General features: G+C 46.3%; 11 protein-coding genes across 11 annotated transcripts; 4 read left to right on the forward strand and 7 right to left on the reverse strand.

The window, feature by feature from the left end:
• Nucleotides 1–366: 366 nt before the first annotated feature.
• Nucleotides 367–3,000, reverse strand: ASPBRDRAFT_191639 (ubiquitin-specific protease UBP14; the record flags this gene model as incomplete). The annotated part of the gene is made up of 6 exons (XM_067620386.1): nucleotides 367–511; nucleotides 558–2,241; nucleotides 2,300–2,573; nucleotides 2,641–2,781; nucleotides 2,832–2,899; nucleotides 2,970–3,000. The coding sequence occupies 6 exons, from the start codon at nucleotides 2,998–3,000 to the stop codon at nucleotides 367–369; spliced, it is 2,343 nt and encodes a 780-aa protein (XP_067482646.1).
• Nucleotides 3,001–3,435: 435 nt separating this feature from the next.
• On the forward strand, nucleotides 3,436–5,838 carry ASPBRDRAFT_37654 (replication factor A subunit protein RFA1). The gene is made up of 6 exons (XM_067623775.1): nucleotides 3,436–3,638; nucleotides 3,688–3,839; nucleotides 3,902–3,992; nucleotides 4,049–4,586; nucleotides 4,642–5,543; nucleotides 5,603–5,838. The coding sequence occupies exons 1-6, from the start codon at nucleotides 3,595–3,597 to the stop codon at nucleotides 5,694–5,696; spliced, it is 1,821 nt and encodes a 606-aa protein (XP_067482647.1). The 5' UTR covers nucleotides 3,436–3,594; the 3' UTR covers nucleotides 5,697–5,838.
• A 2,103-nt stretch (nucleotides 5,839–7,941) lies between these two features.
• Nucleotides 7,942–9,308, forward strand: ASPBRDRAFT_71573 (NAD(P)H-quinone oxidoreductase). Its single transcript, XM_067629136.1, has 4 exons — nucleotides 7,942–8,051; nucleotides 8,102–8,368; nucleotides 8,421–8,512; nucleotides 8,575–9,308. Exons 1-4 carry the CDS (start codon nucleotides 8,027–8,029, stop codon nucleotides 9,199–9,201), a joined length of 1,011 nt encoding a protein of 336 aa, XP_067482648.1. The 5' UTR covers nucleotides 7,942–8,026; the 3' UTR covers nucleotides 9,202–9,308.
• Nucleotides 9,309–10,314: 1,006 nt separating this feature from the next.
• dbp3 (RNA-dependent ATPase DBP3) lies at nucleotides 10,315–11,923 on the forward strand (the record flags this gene model as incomplete). The annotated part of the gene is made up of 3 exons (XM_067617091.1): nucleotides 10,315–11,576; nucleotides 11,633–11,704; nucleotides 11,767–11,923. The coding sequence occupies 3 exons, from the start codon at nucleotides 10,315–10,317 to the stop codon at nucleotides 11,921–11,923; spliced, it is 1,491 nt and encodes a 496-aa protein (XP_067482649.1).
• Nucleotides 11,497–13,946, reverse strand: ASPBRDRAFT_168236 (uncharacterized protein). The gene is made up of 3 exons (XM_067619641.1): nucleotides 12,983–13,946; nucleotides 12,079–12,924; nucleotides 11,497–12,030 (listed from the first exon to the last, which is right to left on the reverse strand). Exons 1-3 carry the CDS (start codon nucleotides 13,744–13,746, stop codon nucleotides 11,931–11,933), a joined length of 1,710 nt encoding a protein of 569 aa, XP_067482650.1. The 5' UTR covers nucleotides 13,747–13,946; the 3' UTR covers nucleotides 11,497–11,930.
• Nucleotides 13,947–14,906: 960 nt separating this feature from the next.
• Nucleotides 14,907–16,083, reverse strand: ASPBRDRAFT_118067 (OST3/OST6 family protein; the record flags this gene model as incomplete). Its single annotated transcript, XM_067617143.1, has 4 exons — nucleotides 14,907–15,088; nucleotides 15,165–15,520; nucleotides 15,577–15,674; nucleotides 15,739–16,083. 4 exons carry the CDS (start codon nucleotides 16,081–16,083, stop codon nucleotides 14,907–14,909), a joined length of 981 nt encoding a protein of 326 aa, XP_067482651.1.
• An 807-nt stretch (nucleotides 16,084–16,890) lies between these two features.
• ASPBRDRAFT_37661 (RlmE family RNA methyltransferase) lies at nucleotides 16,891–18,163 on the forward strand. Its single transcript, XM_067623776.1, has 6 exons — nucleotides 16,891–17,112; nucleotides 17,174–17,224; nucleotides 17,295–17,321; nucleotides 17,380–17,790; nucleotides 17,848–18,009; nucleotides 18,078–18,163. The coding sequence occupies exons 1-6, from the start codon at nucleotides 16,930–16,932 to the stop codon at nucleotides 18,117–18,119; spliced, it is 876 nt and encodes a 291-aa protein (XP_067482652.1). The 5' UTR covers nucleotides 16,891–16,929; the 3' UTR covers nucleotides 18,120–18,163.
• Nucleotides 18,164–18,225: 62 nt separating this feature from the next.
• Nucleotides 18,226–18,803, reverse strand: ASPBRDRAFT_168247 (uncharacterized protein; the record flags this gene model as incomplete). Its single annotated transcript, XM_067619642.1, has 2 exons — nucleotides 18,226–18,316; nucleotides 18,441–18,803. Coding segments are annotated over 2 exons (438 nt in total), but the record flags the coding sequence as incomplete, so codon positions are not given.
• On the reverse strand, nucleotides 18,439–21,154 carry ASPBRDRAFT_37663 (uncharacterized protein). The gene is made up of 5 exons (XM_067623777.1): nucleotides 20,617–21,154; nucleotides 20,437–20,545; nucleotides 19,594–20,381; nucleotides 19,379–19,523; nucleotides 18,439–19,323 (listed from the first exon to the last, which is right to left on the reverse strand). The coding sequence occupies exons 1-5, from the start codon at nucleotides 20,805–20,807 to the stop codon at nucleotides 18,781–18,783; spliced, it is 1,776 nt and encodes a 591-aa protein (XP_067482654.1). The 5' UTR covers nucleotides 20,808–21,154; the 3' UTR covers nucleotides 18,439–18,780.
• Nucleotides 21,155–21,793: 639 nt separating this feature from the next.
• On the reverse strand, nucleotides 21,794–24,061 carry ASPBRDRAFT_662864 (imidazoleglycerol-phosphate synthase). The gene is made up of 3 exons (XM_067628697.1): nucleotides 23,691–24,061; nucleotides 22,189–23,637; nucleotides 21,794–22,117 (listed from the first exon to the last, which is right to left on the reverse strand). Exons 1-3 carry the CDS (start codon nucleotides 23,811–23,813, stop codon nucleotides 22,028–22,030), a joined length of 1,662 nt encoding a protein of 553 aa, XP_067482655.1. The 5' UTR covers nucleotides 23,814–24,061; the 3' UTR covers nucleotides 21,794–22,027.
• An 813-nt stretch (nucleotides 24,062–24,874) lies between these two features.
• ASPBRDRAFT_115392 (deoxycytidine monophosphate deaminase) lies at nucleotides 24,875–26,133 on the reverse strand (the record flags this gene model as incomplete). Its single annotated transcript, XM_067616895.1, has 5 exons — nucleotides 24,875–25,025; nucleotides 25,081–25,213; nucleotides 25,280–25,641; nucleotides 25,699–26,047; nucleotides 26,112–26,133. The coding sequence occupies 5 exons, from the start codon at nucleotides 26,131–26,133 to the stop codon at nucleotides 24,875–24,877; spliced, it is 1,017 nt and encodes a 338-aa protein (XP_067482656.1).
• Between the last annotated feature and the right edge of the window lie 1,063 nt (nucleotides 26,134–27,196).

A 27,196-nucleotide genomic window follows, 5' to 3' on the forward strand; every position in this document is an offset into this window, starting at 1 on the left:
AATAGCCGCCTTACTTTCTATCCAAGCAGATAGATGTAGTACTTGAAATGAATGATTGATATACAGAACATTGAGGCCTTAAAATACTTTAGATAGTATATAGATAGAGTAGTTATTAATATATATATCAATGCTTTCCAATGCTTTAAGCCTTCGGGGGTTGTAAATATATATAAAATTGTATGGGATGGTGGAACGCTGTGGTTGGGCGGCAGAGCGGCTCCTGCAGACTTCTTGCTAAGAACTATACAGGCCGTAGCCGCCCCTGATGATACCCCTATACATCCTACTAGACGAAAAGACATAGATTAGTAGCCTATGATAAATAAACATATGACGATTCAAGTATCCGACTGATTCCATAGGCTAGGTCCGAGAGAATATATAAATATACGCGAACTTCTTCATCTCTTGTATGTCATCCATCTGAACGACCTTCTCATCATTAAACATGACCCACGAAGTTTCATTACTTCCTGGCACAGCCTTACGCACAATCGCGACATAGTGCCTGCTGTCCGTTAGTTCACCCCTTACAAAGTAGCAGACATACATACCCAGCATGCACGGATGAGCCTTTGTGGCACACTATTGACTGCAATTGGTATTTTGCTGGCGTGGCACCAGAGTCTAGACGTCTATCACCACTGGATTCAGGGATGTCAGAGTCTGAGCCAGTGTCCATTGAATCTTCCGGATGAGTGAACACCCAATCAATTGCCCTGTTGAGATCCCCGTCCGTCGCTGCCAATGCCCTCCTAGCATGACCAGAATTTATGCCCATTTCAGCCAACTGCGCAACCTTAGCTGGGTCTTGTTGGCTTCCTGACGTGCTGGTACCCGTCTTCTCAAGCGGCTCGTCGATATCGGGGTCCTCCAAGTGAGCGAAGAGCCAGTTCATGGCAGCCTCAACATCCGAGTTGCCAGTCATATAAAGCGCCTTCTCGCACCTTGAAATCGGGAAACCCATGGCGAGTAGTTGCTCGATCGCAAATTCATTGGGCTTAAATAGGCTCTCGGGTTCCTGAATGTCGGGGAGAAGCTCCTCATTTGAATCGGGCTCGGGGGAGAGGTAATTACCAAAATCTATTGGCTCCTCATCAACCTCTACCGGAATATTTAGCTTTGTAGGTACCCAATTTATCAATTCGAACCTTCGCGCATTGATAACCAGTTCCTGCGGCAGGGTCTTGAACGAGGATTTCTTAGTGAACCCTTCCGTGGAACCGCAGGACGGGCAGCTGAATTCAACAACTTCCTCAGCCGTAAAAGCATCCAGACATTCTGATAGGGTGACACTCTCAAATTCGTTAAGGGAGCCAGAAGCATCTGCACTGGGAAGACGACGAGCGGGAACAGGTATCGAAATGTTATCCTGTGCGTCGGCCCTGTAACGAACCTTTTTGCACTGTAAACATTGGAGACGCTGTTGCATAGAGAAGCCGAACGAAGTAATTGGGTTATCCAATCCTGCGGGATGCTTGGACAAGCTTATCTGCTTAAAGAGGTGAAGCATGAACTCGAACGCATCCTGTTGTCTCATCGTAGAAAATTCTTCATGATTACGGCCAACGAGATGCTTGAACATAGCGGGTGCTAAACCCTTCTGATGAGGAACTTCCGCCGAATCAGGTGAAGACCTGACATCGCTATCGGGTCTGGAGTATCTTCCAGAGAGGATGCCGTCGGCCAGCTTTCGCAGTTGGGTTTCAAGGTCCTCTGCTGGCCTTTGCGTGTGCGGCGGCTCGCTGTTAGGATGGTAGTATCGTTTCTGGAACTCAGGCAAGGCGAAAAGGCATTGGACAACACTTGAGAGATAACAACTGTTTCCTAAATTAGTCAAACCGGTTAATCCTGGTCCAAACACCGGTGTAAGTTCATGGCCGTCCTCGGCAGTCATCGAAAATTCCCATCTCATATTATGCTCAACCTGCATCTCCATAAGGCTCTTTTCGGTCTTCTCACGGCCTGCTAGATTGATGCCCCAATTAGCAAGATGGTTAGCCAAGTTAGGGTCGGTCCTTTCTTCGTTGCATTTATAGCAATATATGTCTGCCGAGCCATCTGCAGTTATAGAGCCGAGCTTCACTGCAACGGCATGCGATTCCATGTCAGAATGCGCAAGTGCATGCGAATTTCCTCCAACTCCGCCGAATTGACTGCGACCGCAGCCAAGGTTGCCACATTCTAGACATAGCCAGAGGTTCTCTTTCAGGTTACACATGGAACACTGGACTAGCTCTGCCCTCCATTTGTGAGCATTGTGATGGGGGAGTTTAGGGAGTGTGAAACGACGCACCCTTTGATTCAATTTGCCTTGACTCCCCCTGGGCTAAATTAATGGTATGCTCGCAGGGGATGAACTCCTGCTCCCAGGCCCTGACTTCCTCTCTTTTGGAGAAGGTCATTGCCTTCATCACACCATCAACTACAGCTGGCAGCCTACCTCTGGATGCGTCGAGATCACTCTGACCGCAAGAATAACAGACAACACGTGTTTTCGTGACATAGCGGTCCTCATCGGTTTCAGCAGCGATTGCAAGCTTCGAGATCTTCTGTGGTGGCTCATCCCGCTGACATTGCACCTTGTCAATCACATATAACCAAATTGCAATTGAACCAAGTGACATTGGCACATACCTGGACCTTTTTACGTGATCTTCTGATGTTGAGCGCTAGAGGATGACTGCAACGTTCGTAGTGGAGAAAGGCATGATTCCTATCACCAGCGCAGCCTCCATTGAAGCATGTTAAGCAAACATTAAGACCATGTTCCTCGTCCTGAAGGATTTGTTAGCCTTCGAATCGAAAGAACAGCAATGGGTGCGCACTATTGAGTCGAAACATTGTGTACAGTCTTCTCGATATACAACCTGCGACGTAGCTGGTTCCCTCAGCCCTGCGATGTAAATAATGTTAGATCCCTGCATGAGCATCATAGTCCAGTTTTGGCAATAGTCGCAACTAACCTTCAGACGTAACATGGCAACAAGAAGCCATCCTGACGAGAGCTGAAAGCTAATATGGAAGCCTAATACAACTGGATAAAAGCAATCAGTCCGGATCCCAAGACACTATAATTTTCAGCAAAATGAACATGCGTCCTTTCCATACACGAAACTTATTGTACGGGCGAAGTCGGCAGATGAAGTTTCTTGATACTTGCTTCGTCGAAGCTTTGACTGTCGGGTATGTAGAAAGGTGGGGCGAAGTGGGAGAGAATCCTCAACCTAGATAGTGTACAGTTAGACTGTAGGAGCCTAGGAGGAGTACCAGTTTCCATATCGGTGTATGGCGTATTACGAGTTACGACATCTACTAGTAGATACCTTAGGCCATAAAACACGTAATATTGCATCCCGAAGTGGGGTAGATGCTTAACGCGCTCCTACCGCGTACAACACTGGGTCGCGTCTCCATTCGTTGTTTATGCAAGTGACATCCAGCAGGAGCAACATTGTACCAGAACCACCAAAACCATCACTTTCTGTTCATAAACTCGCGCTTTGAATCAACACTCCTCTGAGACAACTGCTTATATATCTATCATTTTAAACTGTTGGACAGCACAAGGCTCTCTTGAAAGTATTACAGATGTCTTCAGAAGCTGCATCACAGGTCTCCATTGGAGCACTCAGGTCAGTTTACTGGAACTCACTGTGCATTACCTCACTAATGTCCTCTAAGCGCTATCTTTGATGATACTAAGCCTCAAACGCGCGAGCCAATTGTTCAGTGTGTTCAAATAAAGCCATTGCCAGCTCAACAGAACCACCCGGAACGTTACCGAGCTGTTTTCAGTGATATCTCAAATTATGTGCAGACGATGCTTGCAACCCGTAAGTGTGCCGATAACCCAGATGGTTTGCCAAAGACACTGCTAATATCTTTCACCATACAGAGTTAAACCCCATGGTTTCTAGTGCGCTATTACGGAAGGGATGTTTCGTTCGCCTGAAGTCGTTCCAAGCGAACTCCGTGAAAGGCAAAAAGTAAGTTGACCAAAAGGCTCTTCACCACCAACTTTATTACCTAACGTACGATAAAGAATCCTCATTATTCTCGATCTTGAAGTCTTGGAGGAATTGGGAGAGGCCGAGAAGATTGGCGAACCAAAACCACTCGAAAGTAAAACAGATGAAGACGAGAAGCACCAACCTACTACGATCTCCAGCAATGGTTTCTATGGATCGAAGATATCAGGCGCACAGGTACAGTCAAATACCCGAGTGCAGTCAGCACGACCGGTTTTGGCCGCAGCCCATGCTACTATATATCCCATCGAAGCTATTTCACCATATTCTCACAAATGGACGATCAAAGCACGCTGCACTAGCAAAACCAATATCAGGACCTGGCACAACAGGAATACCGAAGGGAGGCTCTTCAGCGTCAACTTACTGGACGACAGTGGCGAAATACGAGCTACTGGATTTAATGACCAATGCGATATGTTGTACGACGTCTTCCACGAGGGTGGTGTATACTATATTTCCAACTGCCGCGTGCAAATTGCCAAAAAGCAGTTCACGAACTTGAACAACGATTATGAACTGACTTTTGAGAGGGATACAGTGGTTGAAAAGGTCAGTCGAAATGCTCGGTTCGCGTTGATCTATTGACTAACCATATCGACAACAGGCAGAGGATCAGAGTGATGTTCCCCAGGTTCGATTCAATTTCACTTCTATTGGTGACCTCCAATCAGTAGAAAAAGATACTACAATCGATGTGATAGGCGTACTGAAGCAGGCCATGGAGGTTTCACAGATCACTTCCAAGACTACAAACAAGCCCTATAACAAGCGTGAGCTAGTTATGGTTGACAATACCGGATTCTCCGTTCGCCTGACCATCTGGGGCACTACGGCGCTGAATTTCAATGCCTTGCCCGAGTCTGTAATAGCGTTCAAGGGCGTGAAGGTCTCTGACTTTGGTGGGCGAAGTCTGAGTTTGCTGAGCTCGGGTTCGATGGCGGTCGATCCTGACATCGAGGAAGCCCACAAGCTCAAAGGTTGGTATGATGCACAAGGCAGGGATGAGAATTTCTCTTCACATGCTTCCTTATTAGGCACAGCCTCATCAACGATGAAGTCGGATCAGTTCAAGACGATCGCCCAAATAAGAGAGGAGCAATTGGGCATGTCGGAGGAAGCGGTTTACTTCTCGCTGAAAGCAACAGTCATCTACATAAAGCAGGAGAATATGTCTTTTTCTTATCCTGCTTGTCTCTCAGAAGGCTGCAACAAGAAGGTGACCGAGCTTGATCCGGGTCAGTGGCGCTGCGAGCGCTGCGATAAGACTCACCCCCAACCAGATTACCGCTACATAATGCATGTCAATGTCAGCGATCATACCGGCCAACTTTGGCTAAGCTGCTTTGACGATGTGGGCAGATCGATGATGGATATTTCGGCCAATGATTTGATGGCGCTATTCCAAACGGACGAGAAAGCAGCTGGCGACGTATTTCAGAATGCCAATTGCCGGACCTGGAATTTCCGATGCCGTGCCAAAATAGACCATTTTGGAGAACAACAACGGTAAGGCAACCCATTTCATGGTTTAGATGACACTGCTAACATTCCCCCCTCTTTACCAGTATACGCTATCAGGTATCCTCGGTCAAGCAGATAAATTATTCTGAGGAGGCTTCGCGCCTTGCTGATCTTATTGAATCATACACTGTGTCTTAAATATGCTTTCAGCATGTTGAACGCTTCTTGAGATTTCCCTTACAAATCTTGTCTGTCTTTTGTGACCCTGTCCGTTCAACGGGATTTATCTGTCTTGTGACTTTGGGATTGCATGAGGTCGAGTGTTTGTCACTAAGGTAGAATGTATGCCAGGAACAATGATGGATTTTGAAAGGCGCTAATAATTAAACAAAGATAATATGAGCCAATATTGATGCTGTGATACCACACTTGACTAGCAATAGCTCTGGCATAGGATTACAAGAGTAGCAGTGTTGCTTTGACGCTGGTGTAGACTTACTAAGGAGTTTGAACGGGGATAACTTATGGCGAATAGCGGGAAATATTTTGGGATAGTTACATGCGAAGGCGGGTGGGTTCAATGATCATATAGGCACGCAGTAGCAAAGGCAAGGTCTGACTGTTTATCATCTTCATAATCCCCTTGCTGCTCCACGTGTTCTAATTCATCCAGAAGTGTGTCTAAATCCTCCATTGGGCTTTCTATGATCGGTTCCGCAAACCTACCTACACATTTGACACCCGGAGTCCACGGGTATCTGGGAGTTCGGAACCCGTTACATTCTATTTGAGATTCTATATATACGTACGTAATCCGCTAGAGATATCATAGTAGATAACAGTGTAGTTAGTGTGTGCTGTGTATATTTGACTGACTAGGTAACTTCACTAGTTAACGTTGATCCCGTCCGACTCGGCCAACATAGTACTATACAAAAAAACACCCTTTTCAGGTTAAAACAGAGTCATTGTAATATAAATAAATCCATAAATTGATAGATAGATGTACTACTCCGTAGATAGAGAAGCATTTATCAATGTTTTGTTAAAATTGTTTGATCTCGTCTGATCATCTAGTATATACTCTTATGGTACTCTATGTTTTTCATAATCAGCGCGGCCTGGAGATCCGAAAGGATACTGATAATTTTGTTCATTATTTATAGCTATGGCCTCTATGCTTTATGCCGGCTTCAGAGGTCTCTGGTGGTTGAGATACCTAGTCGCTACCGCCACAGCAGCCAGGCTGCTCCATGTCCACAGACCCTGCCGCCTACCCTAGAAGGCAAGGCTTGTTTTCAGTGCATGCAGAAGCTCTAATTACCGCCTGCTGTTTCTTTCCGATAATTTGCCTGAGGCCCAGAATTTCTGCCTGAAGCAATACATTGCTGTGTGAGGCAAAAACCGGAATCAAAACAGCAGGCGGTATTAATGCTGCCGAGTTTATAAGTGAACCTTAACTTATTAAGGTAACTAGGCGGAGGGTGTGGCATGAGCGAAGGCCAGTATGGCGGTAGCGTCCCCCATCTAACTATGGCCTAACATGGCGGGCGGGTGGCCGAGTCGGGTGGAAAATATGTTAACTAACTACTAGTTACACCCGGCTCGGCCACCCATGTACATAGTAAGATACAAAAGACACCCTTTTCCGATTAGGATTGTAGAGTCTATATCCAAAGATAGAGATTATATAAATAATAAGTAATATTATCTATGCTTTTTTAAAGCTTTTTATACTTTACTCAAGTTAGTTAAAAGAGAGCACAGAGTTTCAAGCGACCTTCATGATATAGTTAACAGTTATAAAATTTTATAAAAATGCTGATAATAAATTCAGTATCTGGTATATTCTTACATTAGGTTATAAAATAATAGCCTTTAAACTGGCTGGAATATATTAATTTGAAAAAAGTATTTTTGTATAGTACAACATGGGTGGTCGATGCGGGCGGGTGGCCGGCGCGGTCGGGAACCGCGTTAGTTAGTTAACTACAAGTTTGTCCTTATGACTAATTGCCCTTGATTAGTTAACGTAATCAACGGTTGGACGGCCCACACGGTTGGGCGGCCCATCTGGTAATACTATACAAAAGATCCCTTTTTAAACACAAAATATTGTAACTAATAGAAGTCTAGGAGTATAGAAATTTGATATATATACTATCAGTAATATAGAGAAACTTTATATACCCTCTATAAATAAAATTTAAAAAAATTAGAAAAAAGTTACAGTATACTTACCTTTTTATATAGAATCTATATGTAAAGTTAGAGCTTCCCAAATACAGTATTAGTTGAGATATATCAGAATTAAAATGACATCTTTTATATGGGAAAGCAGGATGGGCCGCCCAACCGTGTGGGCCGTTCAACCGTTGATTACGTTAACTAGTTAACTAGTTATGATGACAAATGATGACATCGAATGCCGTAACTAGTTACTGCACAACCGAGACTTATAACTAAAGGGCAGGACGCAGGCACTTTCTAAAATCTTGTAAAGTCAACATCTAAATTGTCAAGCAAATATGGGGAGCACCATGAAAGCCATTGGTTAGATACACTGCTCAGACTTTCGAGCATGATTTGCTAAAAACACCCAGGTATCCAAGGGGGCAAAGGGACTGCTGATGCTCTGTTCGTTGACCAGATCCCGATACCGAAGCCCAGTCCTGGGCAGGCTTTGGTCAAGATCAAAGCATTCGGGCTAAACAGAATGGACTTGCTACAACGCGAAGGAAAATATCCCGTTCCTCCACAAGCCCCTAGCACCATGGGGGTCGAATTTTCTGGGGTGATTGAGGAACTTGGCGCAAACACAAGCAATGGCTTTCAAATTGGCGACTCTGTTTTTGGCCTAGCCTATGGCGGTATGTGTCAACCATTATAATAGGGTGTGCAAGTATTCATTACTTTTGTCAGGGGCCTATGCGGAATACATTGTAGTGTCGACGAAAATGTTGATACACAAACCCTCGGGGCTGGCATGGGAGGAGGCCGCTGGAATACCAGAGGTAAGCTTGACTTTTAACTTCCAGGAAACCAAGTCATAATAACCATGGCACCATCTCCTTAGACTTGGATAACTGCAAGCCAGGCGCTCTACCTGATCGGTGAATTTAGCGCTGGAAAGTCCGTTCTTTGGCATGCGGGGGCTTCATCAGTATCGATAGCAGGGATCCAACTTGCGAAGAATGACAAAGCATCTGCTATCTATGTGACTGCAGGCTCGCAAGAAAAAATTGACTTTTGCGTACGTGAACTAGGGGCAACTGCTGGTTACAACTACAAGAGTCAAGACTGGGCCTCCGAGATACTGAAAGAAACAAATGGTCGTGGAGTCGATATTGTAGTGGATTTCGTGGGCGCTGCACACTTTCAAGGTAACCTTGACGTGGCCGCACGGGATGCACGTATTGTCCAATTAGGACAGATGAGCGGTTCTATTCTCCCTGCCAATACTGACATTAGTGGAATTCTGAGGAAGAGACTGAGGTTCGAAGGCAGCACTCTTCGAAGCAGGGATGAAGACTATCAGGGGAGACTGCGTGATCTTCTTGTGGACCATGCTTTGCCCAAGTTCAATGACCAAACTTTCAAAGTCTTCATCGAGAAAGTTTTCGCTTTTAGAGAAATCGCGGATGCCCATAGGTTGCTTGAGAGCAACCAAACCAAGGGAAAACTAATATGCACGATTGACTAAATTTATACTAGCCCGGCTGAGAAGCCAGCAGCTGGCTTGAAGGTAAAAGCGGAGACGGTCGGCGCACATACAAATAAATGAACAATGAGGTCATTATCAAAACAGTCATTGTACTTTGCAAACAACGTAGATTCAGTGTAGGCATATGTATTGGCGAACATATTTCAATGAATGCTCCCAGGTTCAACCAGCCCAAGCTCCTTCCGGGGTTCTTGAAGGCTCTCCGGGCCTTTAATTGTTACATTTTCGAGTGCCAGCTATTCTGAAACCCTGATTTGACGATTTTGGGAACATTGCTACTACTAACGTAATCAACAGTTGGACGGCCCACACGGTTGGGCGGCCCATCTGGTAATACTATATAAAAGATCCTTTTTTAAACACAAAATATTGTAACTATTAGAAGTCTAAGAGTATAGAAATTTAATATATATACTATCAGTAATATAGAGAAACTTTATATACCCTTTAAAATTCTCTAGAAGTATATATAATAGCTTTTTATATTACTATATCTGTATTTTATCTGTATTATACAATATTTCTATATATCTTCTATAAATAAAATTTAAAAAATTAAAAAAAAAGTTACAGTATACTTACCTTTTTATATAGAATCTATATGTAAAGTTAGAGCTTCCCAAATACAGTATTAGTTGAGATATATCAGAATCAAAATGATATCTTTTATATGGGAAAGCAGGATGGGCCGCCCAACTGTGTGGGCCGTTCAACTGTTGATTACGTTAGTAGTAGGACTTAAAAAGGCTAGGTAGATTGACATCCGCGGTGCAGACCGGACTAACCAAATTAGGATTGCCCAGTGGGACTGAACAGCACTAGGGCAAGAGAGCTAACCATATGGAGTACTTTATCCCGATTCAAGGTTTTGCTCCAGACAGGAAAGGCAAAAAAAGAGGGAAAAAAAATTAAAGAATGGAACAAAAGTATCCAAAGGCAAACCGAAGGCGCCCCTAAAACATTCACTGTTTTTTAACCCAACGCAGCCAGATCTATTTTTGTTCTGCATCTATTCCTTATCTGTTATGATATATTATACACATATTCTCTACCTCTAAAATTGAGAAAGCTCAAAGCAACAACAAAGGCAACATGGCCAAGCGCGAACTTCAACAAGATAATGGTAGCACTGAGCATAGGGCGAAAAAGAAGTCGAGGAACGAAAAGCACACGAAGAAGGCCGAGGACTCCAAAACCAGTGCGCAGGTCACTGAGTCACAGTATACTGGCTTGAAAGAACCTTCACCATCAGAAATAGAGAAATTCCTCGAAGAAAATTCTGTCAAGATAACCGATACTTTAGAGGATGCAACAAAGCTTCATCCCATTACGTCTTTCGCTCACCTACCTACTTGCAACAGTGGCCTATACCGTCCTCTCGAGTCTTTCACTTCTCCAACTGCCATTCAGTCAGCAACTTGGCCCTTCCTGTTTGCTGGCCGTGATGTAATCGGCATTGCTGAAACCGGGAGTGGTAAGACGCTTGGCTTCGGCTTGCCTTGCCTCAAAAAATTACAAGACTCGGCAAAAAAGGGAAAGCCCTATAAGCCGACAGCGGTGATGATTTCCCCAACGAGAGAACTTGCAATGCAGATACATGACCAGATCTCGAAGTATGCAGAACTAGTGGATATCAAGGTAGCTTGTATCTTCGGGGGTGTGAGGAAGGAGGAGCAGCGCGAGGCCCTGAAGACTGCGGCTATAGTCGTGGCGACGCCAGGAAGACTGAAGGATCTTCAAAACGATGGCTCGGTGGATTTGGGAAAAGTCAAGTATCTTGTTCTTGATGAAGCAGATCGCATGTTGGATAAGGGGTTCGAACAGGATATTAAAGACATTATCCGCCCCATGCCGGTGTCAAAGCGTCAAACTGTTATGTTCACTGCGACCTGGCCTCCGGTCGTTAGGGATCTGGCTGCAACATTCATGACTTCTCCTGTGACGGTCACAATTGGTGGAGAGCCCTCGGCTGATCCGCGCGCAAACACTAGGATCAAGCAAGTCGTCGAAGTGGTGAAGCCGCACGAAAAAGAACAGAGGCTTGTACAGCTACTGAACAAGTATCAGAAGGGCCCATCCAGCTCGGATAAGATTCTGGTCTTCTGCTTGTATAAGAAGGAGGCTGTTCGTGTTGAGAGACTTCTTTGGAACAAAGGCTTCAAGGTTGCTGGAATACACGGCGATTTGGGCCAACAGGAACGATTCAAAAGTTTAGAGTCCTTTAAAAAGGGCGTCTCAACCGTCCTCGTCGCAACTGATGTGGCAGCTCGCGGCCTCGACATACCTTCGGTTAAGCTTGTCATCAACGTTACGTTTCCCCTCACCGTTGAGGACTACGTACATCGAATTGGCCGGTTAGTGAAGTACCGCATCCCTGTATATCAAATTTCACCGACTAACTGGCCCCAAGGACCGGCCGTGCTGGAGCTGAGGGCCATGCCATCACTCTATTTACTGAGGTTGATAAAGCTCAATCTGGAGCGTAAGTGGTCATTGTTCTAGAAGCATTTGGATCAAATTCTAGCCGAGACTGACATGATATAGTCTGATAAACGTTCTCAAAGCGGCTAATCAGGATGTACCCGAAGATCTTCTCAAATTCGGGACAACGGTTAAAAAGAAGCAACATGACGCATACGGCGCTTTTTTCAAGGATGTCGACACCAATAAGACATCAACAAAGATCGTTTTCGACGATTGATGATGGCTCATTCGCCTTTGAACTTCGAAGATTTGGATGTTCTGGATCTTATCAGCTCGCGGGCTTTTGTGTAATACATCAACAAATATTTCCGCTCGAGATAAGACCTATACACACCGTTAGACTGGGGCTTGCATATAAACTGTGGAACTTACACGAGAAAGATGTACATAGCTCCAAGTATCAGCGCGTCCCTCGTGCTATAGATATCAAGAGCATATAGGCCTCTTGAGTTAAGAACTATAGACATCGTGATACTGCTGATGCAGGTAAGGGGCCGTGGGCTAAATTCGGAAATGGCCATACCGCTCCCGTGTCGAGACATAAATGCCCGAATAAAGGAAAAGCTCCAAACGATACGAACTGCCATGTTGACAATATTGGCGTACACCATTCCATGGGCGCCGAGAGCGCCAACTTTCAAAAATAAGTACGCCGCGGATGCGAAGCATGCTGAAAACACTCCCATCCAAACCGCTTGCCTGCGCAGTTCTGCAGGGGTTGCTGCTGATGAGACAAATGCTTCACTTATGCCGTTATAAGCCAGAAATGGTATATAATAACAGTAGAGTGAAAGCAGGCTGCTGACCTTGGGTGAAGCCCAGCTGCGCCCGCCTAACAGATGTAGCAACTGAGGTGCCAGAGCTGGACCAAGGGGAAACCCCACAACAGCCATCAGACTATATGCACGGAGAACTTCTGTCAGCTGAGTTCTAGCAGCATTAATATTTTTTACACATATATTTCCCCTTTCGCCGGAGTTTAGCAAAGAGGAAAAGAGCGTTCGACTGCTTTCTTCAATAGGCTGAAACAAGACGCGAGCCACGAGACCTCCGTAATTAGAGGCTAGTGCATATATGCCTTGGTCTTCTAGGCTCGTCATTGTTGCCAGCATCATTGAATCACCCTGGGTGAGAACATGTTTAATCGTTGACTGAAAGAACACATTTGTGGATAGTGCTATCATCGGCCATGAGAATCTCCCCATAAAATACTCTGATCTGCCCCTAGACAAACTTATCAGATAGTACCTTGCAAATCTCCTTTTTCATGGCCTACCTTGACTTTATCTTTGTGGGAAGCATAGAAAACTTCTGCTCGTCCCTAGCCCCCAGCAGGACTAGCATATAGCCGCAGATGAGTGTGAAAGAATAACAGAGATAACCAATTGAAAATGGGAGCACTCCGATATTGTGACCAGTCCTGGAAGCCCATGCACAAGCAAGGCAGGTTGTAAGGCTTTTTACAAAGGCTGCACTCATCTCAACAACTGCACGTTGTCTGTGTAGCATATATTGCTGCACTACAGTGAAGAACGGCTCAGTTGAGAGCTCCATAAGAGATGCGATGGATGTAATTATCACGCTCGCGTAGTAGAAGGGTAGCTCTGACACCTCTCTCGCTGCTAGCTGTATGTAAGATGTAGCAAACGATATAGCGAACAAAAACCCCAAGGCGAGGCTCAAGTAAGACATGTTCACTACTGACTGCGAGGCTATGGTTCGAGCTTCAGATACATCATTGCCCTTTTTGGGAGCTATGCCGGTGCTGTCCTTGTGGGAAGATATGGTGAGGGTCTTGGGTTGCAATGGCTGTCTTTGAATTGCCATTCTGATACTTTCCCTGGAGAAATATAATATCGAGATGAAGTATAGCTCCAGTTGGGATGCAACACCCATTATGGTTGGAGGCAGACTCCTCAAGATTAACTGATTTGCGGTGAAAGTGAAAATCCTAGAGGCCAACTGAACGATAATCATCATCGTCGTTCCGGAAGCTGATGATGCCAGCATTGCGCTGACACTCTCATCTACCGACGACATGTAGACGAAAAAAGGCCCGCGGGCATCAATGACTTTTGTCTAAATGCCTTTGTGACTTCGTAAAGCTGGCCCTGTAGCTTGGACTTGCAACAGGGAAATTGATTCTCACTGGTTGGTCCCCTCCGGAGAAAGAAAAAGGAATAAAATTAATAGGCCTGGCGAAAGCGAATTGAATACTACCGCTCAGCAATGGGACGAAGTATATGTGGTCCCGCCCAAAAGGCCACGTGCTTTCTGCATACTACTATTTTGTGGTAGTTCCCGTTCCCGTGCTTTGGTGTTCATCCGTCAGTGTCCAAGCTCCTTACCTTCATTTCATATAGCAAGCACTGTTCCTTTTTACTACCTTGCCTTCCACGACCAATGAAGTAGCTCCTGTTTTGTATAACGCAGCGTTCTGAAATACCTCTAAAGCTTTACGTGCAGGTCTTCAGTACATTGGAGGACCGAGTTCACATTCTGGTACTTGCAACGCGCATACTCGTACTCCACTCGAGGTTGATAAAGAAACAAAAGCCACGTATGTTAACATCGAGCCACTAGTCCCTGGACTTCCTGGATAAGAAGCAGTAGTTAGTGCTCGCTGCCTACGAGGGTGCACTCAGGCGGTGGTTGTAGCGGTGACCATAATAGTTCATGTCAATGCGAAGTTGAGCCTTGTGTGGCTATGTGTGGCTAAGTTGCAATAATTTACTTCATACTGAGTTTCAATATTATCTTGAGAATTGCAGAGCTTGGAATGAGCATGCCGCCACTTTACTAGACTCAGCAATGCCACAACAACCTTAAAAAAGTCACGGACTCGCTTGATATGAAGCCGTACATGAGCCCACTAGGCCAGTGTTTGGAACGTACAATTGATACCAAATAAATGATAGAGCCCAGGAGATGATAACCGTGACTCTTGCCCTTTTAGTTTACTCCACCGACCAACTTAGATAACGATGTAAGCAGACTTTCAGGTCCCTGACTGATCACGTTTGGAATGTAAAAAGAGTTGATCCGCCAGACACTATATAGTAGATACACAATAACGGAGAGCTGGACCAAGTGAAATAGTAGCATACAGCTACTGCCTTAGAACGACCGCCAGTCCGAAGCGATATATTCACACTTAGCCGGGCTAAAAGCTCATGCCGATAACACGCACCGGAAATGCTTTAGAATGGCGGAAGGAAAAACGGATATCCTCCATTCTTTGTCTTGAACACACTAAGAAGGAAGCTGTACATACCAAGGAGTACGGAACCCCAGATGATCACAGCCACCTGTTGCGCCTTGTTGTCTGCAATACGGGGCACCTTCATTGCCAAGGCAATGGTCGCAAAAGACAAGACGGCATCTGTCGGCAATTTAGCGAATTAGCATCAAGCCCAGGTATGAGACCAAATGCGTGCATGTTATAAAGGGTAACGTACAGATGGCAGCAACAATCTGCGTTTCCATACCGAACTGGTTTGAAAATCCACCAGCGAAGTAGCTAATACCCCCTCTACCATCCCCGGCAACATATGGGACTTTGCGAATGTGGTTGAACATATGGCCACTTGTGAATAGGAGGATGGCAATCAGACTGAAAGCAGCCCACAAGTTCCGGTTGCGAACAATGGGAAGAACATAAGGTGACAAAACTGTAAAAAGAGTCACAGCACCCATCAAGATGGTTATGCCGGAGACAAGCCGCATGTAGTTGATCGGACGAACAAGTGGCGGTTTCGGGCCCTCTGGAAGCTGACGGTTCATCCATGTATATAGTTGTTCAGCAGAGATAGGGCTGTAGGCAGACGTTAGTGACAGTCAATCGACTAGTTCATTTCAGTTTATAGTTACCCGCTAAAGTCAAATCGCAGAGGTGCGTCGTCAACCTTGGCGAAGGGGCCAACGGTAGGAGGAAAAACCAGGAGAACAGGCGCAGTTTGGAGCATCAACTATTCGACATCAACTGTGTCAGTTGGAGATTCTATACTGCCAGGCCATGTAATTGATGACTACCTTCTGGAAGGTCCCTTTTCCATCGGAAAAGTCAAGGGTTCCGAAGAGCATTTGGAGTCCGTCGGGCTTGGAACCTTTGTTCCAGCTTCGTGCGATGAGCTCCCATTCTGGTTGGAATTCGCGACAAAGAATACACCCATAGCGAGCATCTGCGGCAGTCAAGAGCACTGCGACATGATAGTCGCGAGGCTTAGATGTTATCTCTTCATACGACGAGTCGTTAAGTTCGATTGGGGCGGAGCGAGAGAGGGAACGATATCTCTCAAACTTGTCTGTGTCTGCGACGCCGCAAGAAACGGAACTAATCATGCAAAGAAAAGACACGAGAAGGTTGAAGAGCTTCATGTTGGCATGACAATGTAATCGTCAGTTCGGACGGTAAGAAGAAGGCGGATCAGAAATCCGCGAAGAAATTGGCCATGTAGACAGATCATGGACAGGCAGCGGAGTACTACATATCCGAGATGCCTAGGATGATAGGTGTCCACAACGCGTACCGCTGAGCGGGTCGCTATGCGGGTACTCCGTACTTACTACTAAGATGGTACGTAGATGGGGCACAGCTACTACAGTGAAGAACTAGACAACAAACTTCATATTGCCGCCCGGCCGGGTGTTCTTTGACAAAGTCAATCTTTTGACAACCTACTGGAAGCTGAATTGAGAGTGAAGCTTATAATCATTCGGTGTATTCCCTGCAAAGCTATCTCAACAACCAATTAGGACGCCAATGCACAATTGCTGTACAGGGTTAGTATGCCACAAGACAGATGGGACTAATACGTCAAGAATATCTGTCTCCGCAATATAGTAGATAGTCGGGCAGAACATCCTATCTACCAGTAGTCGCTGGTTTGTGGTGATGTGCCAGCTGATGCAAGGCAGCAACACCAAGTCCCAAGAGATCTGCCCTTTACTCGTTAGAAATTGGGGACACCCAAAGCAATCCTTCGTGGGCATAGACCTACTTCAATACTAGATGTATAAGCAGAGTAGATGAGTGCAGCTACGAATATTGCTAGCCCATATTCCAATCGTCGATGAATGCTCCGTAAAACAACCGGGAATTTTCAGACCTCGGAGAGTAGCTCGCTCCCATCCGCGCTCACTTACCACTTCCGCGGGAGCGCTCCGGGATTCTTCCGCACGTCACTTATTTCTATTTCATCGAAGTTTGCCAATGCTGCGACCATGCCACTCGGTCTATCTATGAAGTGTTGGTCTGCAACACGGGGCATTGGTCTGTTTGGTTCGCATATTCTAAAGCGATATTCATCCTCGAAACGATGGCAAGCCCGTCAGCTCAAGGATCGTTTCACAAGGGAAGCAGCAGTGCAGGGCCTAAAAAGTCGCGCGGCTTTTAAGCTCCTTCAAGTACTTAACCACGTTATGGCCCGCCATCCTATAACTACATCCTGATGATTTCTTTGAATAGATAGACGAGAAATACCACATCTTTGAAAGCGGACAGACAGTTGTTGATCTAGTACGATAGCCGCAATGCAGATGCCTCAATAAGGGCCATGTTGATTGACATTATACTTCATCAAATCTAGGGTTATGCTCCTGGCTCTTGGTCCCAAGTGCGTCGAGTGCAGCGTGACGACTATGCCAATTATACCTTGGCTAACACCACACCAGGTAGCAGTAGCTAGAACGCAACCACACGGCCGGGTCCTTGGCGTTGACATTATCCCGGCGCAGCCCCCAAAAGGAGTATCTACGATTCAAGGCAACTTCCTTGACCCGAATATCCAGGCCTATGTTCGAGAATTTGTGCGCGACGCCAATAGGGGTAGGCCACATCCGCCAACTACTATACTGGATGCCGATCACGATGACACGCAGCTCGGAGTGGAAGTGAACGCGAGCTCTGATAAGCAAACAGATTCCAAGCAATGGGATTGCAATTACTCGGTAGATGTTGTCCTTAGCGATATGTCCGCTCCCTGGTTCCAAACAACGGGGTTTGGTAAAAGAAGTCTAAGTGATCCCTATAACAGGATGATGAACACAAGCGGCATTAGTTTCAAAGACCATGCAGGTAGTATGGTAAGTTCCTAAAGCTCGCCCAGTACTTCGATATTTCCCTCGGCTGATGAGGAATAGGATCTTTGCTACGCAGCTTTGCAATTCAGCCATGAAGTTCTCCGCACTGGGGGACATTTCGTCTGCAAATTCTACCAAGGAGCCGAAGATAAGGCCCTAGAGGAACAGCTCAGGGAACTATTCCGGAAAGTCCACCGCCTTAAACCGGAATCATCGCGCAATGTAAGCATTCAACTGCCTCGTCAAATACAGCAATAAACAGGCCTGCAAAATTCTGAACATCTGCGCAGGAATCCAAAGAATCTTATTTCATAGGTCTCGGTCGAAAATAGTACCCTGCAGAAAGGGATTTCCCCAGCAATTGTTAAGACATGGTATGATGAGGTGCAAAATATTGACGGCATTTGTAACTAATCTCCTCTCCCCCCATCCTACCCAGCATGAGACTGGGCAGTCATATCTCCTCTGCTGAATCAGAGTCCTCATCCCATTCTACGTCAGCAAGTGAAGCCTCTGCTGTAGCATGCACCTTGGGAAAGTGTCAGTGGTTTGCCTAGATCCAGAAGGAAAGCAAAATCCAGAGGTGGCTAGGACGCGCATATTATAGAACAAGGAAAGTCGTATGGAGAAATGGGTAAAATGGAAAAACGAACCTCCTTGAGACCGCTCAGTTCTTCAACGTATCCAGGCTCGTTCAAAGCCCTTAGAACGAAGTTCCAGCCACCCTCTTTGTAAGCGCGGGTGATGTTATCTGAACAAGCGCTGCAGTGTTTGTAGCTTCTGCCTGTGACCGGAATATTTTCAAATGTCGCAAGAAACCCCCTGACTTGATGTGGCACGAGTCCCAGTGGATGGTCTCCTTGATCGTCACTACGTGACGTCGGGGCCGGTGCTGCAGCACCCAGAGGATGTTGAAGAATGGAAACGAGCAACTCTACCAGCAAAGCTGAGGCTATAGCGGCCACACCAGGTCGAGTAACGGTACACTGCTGATCAAGTGTTTGGTCTTTGACAGACTTCGTTGAACCTTAGCATAGCGACATCTAGGCCCCGGGTAAGTCTACTCACGTTCATTGGTGCAACGACATCGTTGCAAAAGTAGCATCCGAGTTCTGCTGGTGGCTCTGCAATCGCTTTAATCCCATGCCGCATAACCACATACGAATCGAATCCGAGAGCCGCATTCATGACGACCTTGCCAGCTGCCTTCCCCATGACCGTTGGCAGCCAGCGTGCTTCCCGCGTATCCATTAGAAGGAAAATAGCGTCATGCTCTTCAACAAGTCTTTGGAGTACGTCGAATTCTGCCCGGGACTTTTCAGCATCTATGACAGGGTGTCCAACCATGGGTACAGAGAGAACATGGCCCGTAGAATTGACTCCAGGATAAATCTCCGACAGCGCCTGAGACGCACGAAGAGCCTTCTTCACCCCACCGTCTATACAATCGGCAAAATTGTAGAGTGGCTGCCTCACAGGGTTGGAGAACGACACGGACCCATTATCCACAAAGGTGATTCTGGACACCCCCCAGCCCTATTCTCATCATTAGATGCCCATGCATAGACTCGATCTTTCAGTGTTTCCGTACCATCAAATTCCTCGCAACATAGCTCCCGAGGGTCCCCGCCCCCAATAGGAGGCACTTGGTGTGCTTGATCTTCTCGAGGTCAAGATTAGGGCTGATACGCCATTTCATGAGCTTAAGGTTCAGATCGACCGACTGATCGGCTAGTCTGAGGTTTGGATTAGTATATGATATACAGAGTTTCAAAGAGCCTCTATCAAAAAATGTGATGTCCCTACCTCTTAGGATCCAGATACTCTGTGAGGTTGACGAAGCGACCTGTCAATTTACCGGCTGGATTACGCTCCCACCCGGTCACCTTCGGCATATCTTTGGTCGAAAATTGCGACTCTGCAGTAGTCGGTGCGTGTATGTCATCCGATTGCAGAGTCAACACTGTGCTTTTGTGATGACCGCGACTGGGATGCGGCTGCATGTCACGGTATCTCAGTACCTGGATCTTATTGAGTCCCCACCGTCGTTTTACAAGTAGCAGAAGATTCCTCAGCATCCATCCGGGTGCATCCTCGTAATTCGAAGGATCAGCGAAACAGACGAAGCAGTCTTCAAACCTGGCTCCTCTGAAAAAGCCATTCTCGTAGGCTAGGAGAGGAGCAATCCTCCACCGCGGGCCATCGTGATTAGATGATTCCGTAACATTGTCGAGATTTCCTGAGTTGCTTTCGAATATTGTTTCATTGCTGGCATCATGAAATCTCCTAGCCAAGAAAAACCCTCGCTGGCGGTCTTCTACACTGTAGCTCCATGTCTTAACTGTTTCCACAAGATTTGATATTTCAGCATCTCTTAGACCACCAGCCGGTGACCCGGCTTCTCTAGTCTGACCGGGGTTGCCATTTGTCTCGGTCTCCCCACAAAGGGCCCAGGAAGGACTCGAGTGCAGTGCCGGAAATGCAAACCAATAGTGAAATTTGTATTTCTTTAAATCTGCGTACGACAAGATGAAAAATGATGCAAGCAAAGAGGGGCACGAATAGATGGTCCCGTCGCATATAGCATCCCAGACCTAATATGTCTACAAGTCAGTATAATTCTGATTAGCCTGTAAGCGCATGCCTAACCGTTTTCGCGGACTGCTGAAGAATATGTGCCTTATCGATATTCATGTACTCTTCGAGTGTATTGACATTTTTTATCATTCCTTCAGCTCGATAAAATCCAGCCGGTGTTCTAGTTACCAGACGGCTTGTCAATATATTATTGCTCGCGAACATCCGTACCCGTAGTAGTTCATAACTCACTCATCGCTTGTAAGAGCGTTTCCATGTATCTGCATTCGACAGGAGGCATTAGGAAGGTCTGTAGGTCGAACCTCATAGAGACCTAACACTTTACGGGCAGCATCGTCAAGCTTGTCGTGATTGATCTTGATTGATGATAAAGCCGTATAAAATGGAAACTCTATATCAGAAGCGAACGGAGTGTAGCGCATGATTGAGCTCATCTCCTCTTAATCTGGGGTAAGACGTCGTTCCGTTCCTCGGGTGTGGAGGAGTCTATGTACGAAGGACCATATTCCACGCTGCGGGAACTGATCTTATGAGTATAGCGGTCTTGATTAGTTGTTTTCAGATGAAAGAACAGCATTAGCACGATGCTAGTGCTTTCGCTATATACCCGAAATGCCGTAGGGGTGAGGAGAACCCAACATCTGTTGGGGAAGAGGGGGTGATCTGTTATCTGTGGTGGGGCAACAAGTCACAGGGCATGGTGTCATTAGTAACTTGGTTACCCCACCCTCTGGATCAAGATACAGACTAGCCTTGGTACGACCTGTTGTATTCAATAACGGGGGTGGGTGGGTGGCTGGCTTCCGCGGGTATTGTCATTTAAAGAGACAATCATACTAGCTATAGGATACAGTGTTCCTTACTACTACGTGGTATAGACATGTGTCGCTATGCAGTGATCCTGCTAGATTTTTGCTGCAGGGACCTGAATGCGTGTTGGCCCCCGAGTTACGTCAGAAGTAGAATGGCATGCAACATCCGTGGTTTCTACAACCATTTTCGAGACGATATGGTGATGATCATGTGTAAACTCCACATGAGGGACTTGAGTTTTGTGATATTGCTTGAATATCGACGCATGAATGTGACACAAGAGTCCCCGGATTTTCGCTAACTGCGTCATCGGTTGCTTGTGAACGTTCCTGACCCACTGTGGCCTTCGAAGTAATTTCATTATATAGTCTCACAGATGAGATGTGAAAGGATAAATGCATATTTACAGAGATCCGTATGAGAGCCAGCGCAAGTGAGCCTGGAGACGCAAGGCCGCAAGCTTCCCGCCATCAACGCCTATCATCCTCTGTTGATGTAAAGACATTTGCAAACACACCTGCTAGCCAAGCAAAATAGCAGAACCAATAATAGTATATTCACTCACCAGTAGGCGCCGTGCACATGTGCAGGTGAGTTCAGTTCAGCGGAGAGTTCAGTATTCGGATAGAGCTGGTCTTCCATCAGACGCAGACCCCCTTCGGTGACCGAGTATGGCACAATCGGCAGAGGTTTTGCTAGAATATACTCCAATGTTCTCGATGCTGTCAGCTCATGGAAACCAGAGCGCGCTTTTATAACTTGCAGGCTGCTTAGTGCTCCATGAGGATCGAAGTGGTCGAAAGTCTTATGATAGGTCAGGAGCATAGCTTTAATTGTCTACTTCAGGCCTGCGGACAAGGAATCCTCCATTGTCCAAGTGACGTTTAACGTCGCTGACAGTATATTCACCTCGGTGGAACTGTAAGAAAGTAAATAAGTAATTAGCCACTAGGCCGAGTTATCGAACGGTTTGAGCGAAATTCTTCTTACCATGCCAGCGCCTAGGGCAGCATCAGTCGTAGTACTTTGGAAGACTTCTGCGAAATGTTCGGGGTTTCCAGCACCGCTGGAGGCGATTACTGGTATCTTTATAGCGGCTTTCACATCATTGATCAATTCCAGATCAAATCCGCTGTTGCTTCCATCCTTGTCGATGCAATTCAGCAAGAGTTCACCAGCACCCATTGCCTCAACCGCCTTCGCTAGCTGTCGCACATCGAGGTCTCGAGACTCTCTGCCACCCTTGATGGTGCATTGGTACCAGCAGAATGTCTGACCGGCAGCATTTGGGTACTTTGTCCGGATCGTATGATGATTGGTATCGTCCGGGCTGTCCACATAGACACGTTTAGGATCCACGCTCACGACCACAGCCTGGTTACCATATGCTTTAGATATAGATTCTATAGCCGTCTTGCCAGTCAGTTTTTCGCCTTCTTCATAATACTCCTCCGCTGCAATAACAGCATCCGAACCAATGCTGACTTTATCAGCACCAGACTTGAAATACATGGTCGCAACATCAAGGGCTGAGACGTGAGTGCCATCTGTATCAATAGTGTCCCTGATGCCGCCCCCAATAGTCAACGGCACGAAAACAGTTTCTGAAGTCCTCCTGAGGATTTCCAGCATGGGAGCATCTGCAACAGGACAATTTCTGAAGGAAGTGATGTTCAAGAATGTGACCTCATCAGCTCCTTGTTCGTAGTACCTCTTGGCCATGTCCACGGGCTTTCCCAAGTTTCTAACTTGACCTCCTGTATCCACCCCATCTTTCTCACGGACATCATACTGATCGCCTTTCGTGACGACGAGGTCACCAGAGTCATTGGTGCGCACATCAAGACAAGCAATAATTCTGCGTGTCAGGCCATTTTTCTTGTCCAAGGAGAGCGACGCTTGCGGGGTAAGTGCTTGAAAGCGATCACCATTCAGGAAAGCGCTAAGAGTCCGTAATCCAGCCTGGCCACTTTTCTCCGGGTGGAACTGAGTCGCAAAGATATTCTCTCGCGCAATGGCACCGATGAATTCTTCTTCGCCGTAAGTAGCTGTGGCGACTGACCAGCCATCTTTCTCAAGGAGCCCCGGGGTGTAAAGAGCTGCGTAAGAGTGGACGTAGTAGTATTTGCTGTTGGGAATTAATCCGTAGAAGCTCTGGTTCTCCGCAGACTCGAGCCTGGTGTCTATAGCGGAGTTCCAACCTATGTGGGGTACACTCTTTGAATCCGAGTTGAATTTCTGCATCCGCATTGGGATCAACCCCAACCCTGGAACATCTGAGTCCTCCTCAGACCCTTCAAAAAGGGATTGTAGACCAACACAGATTCCCATGAATGGCTTTCCGGAAGCTATGTGTCGCCTGATCGGATCCAGGTAGCCTCCCTCTGAAAGTTGAGATAAGCAATGGCCGAAATGACCGACACCTGGTAGGATCAGTTTCTGTTAACTAGTTAGCGCAACATTAAGAGTTTTGTAACATCACACTGGTTTACCTCTGCATTCTTAAGATCACTTGGCGACCTAATCCATTCCACCTCATAGCCGACTTTGTTGATCGCATTGACCAGGGAGCGGACATTCCCGGCGACGTAATCTAGCAGATGTACCGTAGGCATTATGGCATGCGTTCTATCAGTGTCTTTTGCGAGTAAGTCTGGAGATGTTGAAAGGAGTATAGGTCTCCGCTGGTTTGAAGGCCAGTTTTTTCTGCGGCCACTCCCAGCAGTAGGTCTTCGCACTTCTTGTCTTGAGAATAGAAAAAGTTGCAATTTGCCTTGGGAAGATTGTTCTTCACCCCACCATGGCTGGCCATGCCGAGATGAGTCATTCGCAACAACCCACTTTCAGTTACGTTAATTCAGTAGGTAAGTGCTAACTATGTATCCAAACATGATATTGCTCTCCACTACGTTGTGTATGTTCATTCCTCTTATCCTCTACTTTTCTCTTTTCCCCTTCAACAAAGGTTTCTTGCCCGTGTAATGGTGACTTTTCTATAGTAGACCTTCAAGCCCTCTCTCACTTCTCTTTTATCCCCTAAACCCAATTCGTATGTTACGCCTTTGGTACCGAATATACAATGCTGCTCGATTGGACAGCGTGATCCGATGAACCTCACCGCCTTGCCATTGAGCCTTGAAAGCAATAACTAAGTTAATTGCTAGAGTACTAGTTACTCAATTACTAGTTAATATCCCTCCTCCCCGCGTCGTATGCTTACATATAAGGCTATAAGTACATACTAGTAACCTACTCCTGAACCCAACTGGCGCCTTAGCCTCTGAACAGCCGCACTCACTTGGGATGTTTCCTTGTTTCACCACGACTTACACAGTACAGGGGCACTGTGGAATTTTCGTAGTATACTCACATAACTGCAGGCGGATAGGTGCTAGAGCAGAACAGATTTTAGAAGACGAGTACAAATACAGTCGTGATAAGCTTATCTCTGGAGCTGTCTAGTCCTATGACGCAGGAGTATTCAAATTGTAGAGGTAATCAAAATCGAAACCTACGTATCCATATCAAGGTCGTGGCAATCTAGTTGATATACCCGGAAGTCTCAAGATAAATGAGCCCCTTTCGAGGCTGCCAACAGTAAATTAGCGATGAATGGTGGGTTGCTGAGGAAGTGCCCGTACCGGAGAGAATTGCCTTAGCTTTACCCCGGCCGCATTTAGAATAGCAGCGCTCTTCTCTTGTTAGCGAAATGACACTGTGTGGACAGCGAAGAACATACATCGTTATCCATATTATATCCTTGCGAGTATACGACTTCTGTTATCCCAACCTGTGTAATTTTGACGGTACATGTCAAGCAAGGGCACCTAATCGGCTTAAGCAATGTGCCATGCATCTCTAGACGTTCGGGGATTGACGTACGTGTCACAATAGAGTATTGCACCCTCTCGTATGCGCTCTCTTCCGGCTTCCAGCAACGCATTCTCCTCGGCATGAAGGCAGAGGCAGGTTGATAAGCCTACACCTCCACCCTCACCACGGTTGCACCTTGGACCTAGTCATAGTAAGTGTCTGGGCTTTCAATCAACAGTACAATATGTGGTCATTATTGGTCTCATACAGCCGCCCTCATTGCAATTTGTAATGTGCCTTGGGGTCCCATTATACCCTGTGCTTATGACACGACGATCACGAACAAGCACGCAGCCCACCCTTCGCTTCATGCAGTTACTTCGCTGAGCGGCTAAAGATGCCAGCTCCATAAAATACTGATCCCAATTAGGCCGTAACCGCTGTTCGTCGGCAAGATTGAGGGCCCTGAGAGCTGCATGCAGTTCATCAAATGACGTAGAGGAGTTGAACAGTCGTACTTGTGCCCGATCAGTGAGATAGGCGCGTCCGACATCTTTGTCGTAGAGATGTCTGTCGTTCCATAACACAAATCTCTCCAAAGGCGGTGGTTCGACAAGCCTAGTTCGGCACCTACAGATGGGGTGTTAGCTTAGCTACGGTGCTCGTAAGGTTATAAGGGATCCAGACCTATCCACAAAACGCTTCCATCTTAAGCTCACCGGCGCATCAACACTGACTAGAAGGAAGAATGGGCGTTGAAGGAAACGATCTAAGATAGTGACATCCCAGATGTCCGTTGTAACCCAGTGTTCTTGCCATCGTCTGGTTACGAAGTCTAAGAGGGCTTTAGAGTCCTCAAATATTAGGTGCGGTGGTGGACTACTTTCATTCCCCGCAGACTCCAGCGCCTGTAATTGGCGATCACCGTCGGATTCATCTGTTACCCGAGGGGAGCTGACATCTTTCAATTTGAGAAGCCGGAAGCCCTCCTTCTGAATTAAATAATCTGCGACAGCGTGCTTCCCAGAACATATGGCTTTGCCGCATGGTATTAGCATATATAGAAGACTCCAAGGCACGCTGCTTGATAAGTTGCTAACCTCCACATAGGCCTATTAACATGATTACCTGCTTGGTAAAGCCAGTGTTGAGCTGAAAGGCAAGAAAAGTGAGAATGTGCACGTCCTTGACGTTGAGAAGAAGTGGGGTGGATCCCGGGTTCGCGAGAAGGGGTGCAAGGACGGATCAAGTTGGGCGGATTGAATACATAGGGAATTTTCTTCATATGTACATCTAAGCATTGAACCAGGAACGGAGTGCCAGGAACAAGAACCTGTAACTTATAAACGGATTGATACACACGAGAGATAATTACCCGCTCACACCCCCACTTTCAGGTTCCGCGGTGAGCCTCAATGAACTTATTGCAAGGACGTATCAGAAGTCAAAATTCCTTTGAGATTTTGGTGCATGATAGGCTACGGAGTAAATTAGTGATTTGTGGAGAACAGGAAAATGCACTCTTTTCCTTAAGGCCTAATGAAAGTGAGGCTCCTATATTACTATTCAGTACGTATTTGGTTGCGTAGGAAGCCATGGTTCATTCTGGCATATATGAGGAATGACATGTTTTCTTTTACTTATAACTCAAGAATGAGGGTGGGAAATACTACCTAACTACTATATTGCAGGTTCTTGAGCTTCCACGGAGTAGTGCATCTCGGCTCGGCAACGCTTCCTCTGACAGCTATTACTTTTGGGCAGTTCGCAACGCATACGTTCACTTTTACTTCCTGACCATCAAAAGCATGTACCAGAAGACAAAGATAGTACTAATATGAATTGGGAAGGTGAAGTACCTAAGCAGGCAAACTGCTGATTAGTTACTCCGTACTCCATACACTTTCCACATCTGGCATTAAACCACGTGACTAAGTGCGCTAGCTCGCCACCACGAAGACTGTTCCCGAACCGTTCTCCAGGCTTTGATTTTGTCATAACCCTTACACATGTTTCGGAGAATGCACTGATCCTTTGAGATTGCCTTTGCTCTATCGAATTACTTTCTTTCGTCACATATTAGTCTTCTACCGTGAAATCATACTGATCAACTCAGCTGTGACGCCGTCGTGTTCAGCATCTAAGCCTGCGGGTATCTCTCCTTCTAAGGCCCTTTACCTTCTTT

This window comes from Aspergillus brasiliensis, assembly GCF_001889945.1.
Source record: "Aspergillus brasiliensis CBS 101740 unplaced genomic scaffold ASPBRscaffold_2, whole genome shotgun sequence".
NCBI lineage: Eukaryota > Fungi > Ascomycota > Eurotiomycetes > Eurotiales > Aspergillaceae > Aspergillus > Aspergillus brasiliensis.

Excerpts from the sequence above, each read along its gene's own strand:
- ASPBRDRAFT_37654 (XM_067623775.1), top strand. The coding sequence starts at position 3,595 with ATGTCTTCAGAAGCTGCATCACAGGTCTCCATTGGAGCACTCAG. Across the intron at positions 3,639-3,687 it reads GTCTCCATTGGAGCACTCAG|CGCTATCTTTGATGATACTA; the intron begins GTCAGTTTACTG and ends ATGTCCTCTAAG. Across the intron at positions 3,993-4,048 it reads AACTCCGTGAAAGGCAAAAA|AATCCTCATTATTCTCGATC; the intron begins GTAAGTTGACCA and ends CGTACGATAAAG.
- ASPBRDRAFT_71573 (XM_067629136.1), top strand. The coding sequence starts at position 8,027 with ATGGGGAGCACCATGAAAGCCATTG. Across the intron at positions 8,052-8,101 it reads GAGCACCATGAAAGCCATTG|GTATCCAAGGGGGCAAAGGG; the intron begins GTTAGATACACT and ends AAAAACACCCAG. Across the intron at positions 8,369-8,420 it reads TTTTGGCCTAGCCTATGGCG|GGGCCTATGCGGAATACATT; the intron begins GTATGTGTCAAC and ends TACTTTTGTCAG.
- ASPBRDRAFT_168236 (XM_067619641.1), bottom strand. The coding sequence starts at position 13,746 with ATGTCGTCGGTAGATGAGAGTGTCAGCGCAATGCTGGCATCATCAGCT. Across the intron at positions 12,925-12,982 it reads CCCACAAAGATAAAGTCAAG|ATCAGAGTATTTTATGGGGA; the intron begins GTAGGCCATGAA and ends GTCTAGGGGCAG. Across the intron at positions 12,031-12,078 it reads GCTATGTACATCTTTCTCGT|GTCTTATCTCGAGCGGAAAT; the intron begins GTAAGTTCCACA and ends CGGTGTGTATAG.
- ASPBRDRAFT_37661 (XM_067623776.1), top strand. The coding sequence starts at position 16,930 with ATGCCACTCGGTCTATCTATGAAGTGTTGGTCTGCAACACGGGGCATT. Across the intron at positions 17,225-17,294 it reads GACAGACAGTTGTTGATCTA|GGTTATGCTCCTGGCTCTTG; the intron begins GTACGATAGCCG and ends CATCAAATCTAG. Across the intron at positions 18,010-18,077 it reads AACCGGAATCATCGCGCAAT|GAATCCAAAGAATCTTATTT; the intron begins GTAAGCATTCAA and ends ACATCTGCGCAG.
- ASPBRDRAFT_37663 (XM_067623777.1), bottom strand. The coding sequence starts at position 20,807 with ATGCGCTACACTCCGTTCGCTTCTGATATAGAGTTTCCATTTTATACG. Across the intron at positions 20,382-20,436 it reads TTCAGCAGTCCGCGAAAACG|GTCTGGGATGCTATATGCGA; the intron begins GTTAGGCATGCG and ends TAGACATATTAG. Across the intron at positions 19,324-19,378 it reads ATGTTGCGAGGAATTTGATG|GGCTGGGGGGTGTCCAGAAT; the intron begins GTACGGAAACAC and ends TGATGAGAATAG.
- ASPBRDRAFT_662864 (XM_067628697.1), bottom strand. The coding sequence starts at position 23,813 with ATGCCTACGGTACATCTGCTAGATTACGTCGCCGGGAATGTCCGCTCC. Across the intron at positions 23,638-23,690 it reads GTGATCTTAAGAATGCAGAG|AAACTGATCCTACCAGGTGT; the intron begins GTAAACCAGTGT and ends ACTAGTTAACAG. Across the intron at positions 22,118-22,188 it reads CTGCCCTAGGCGCTGGCATG|TTCCACCGAGGTGAATATAC; the intron begins GTAAGAAGAATT and ends ACTTTCTTACAG.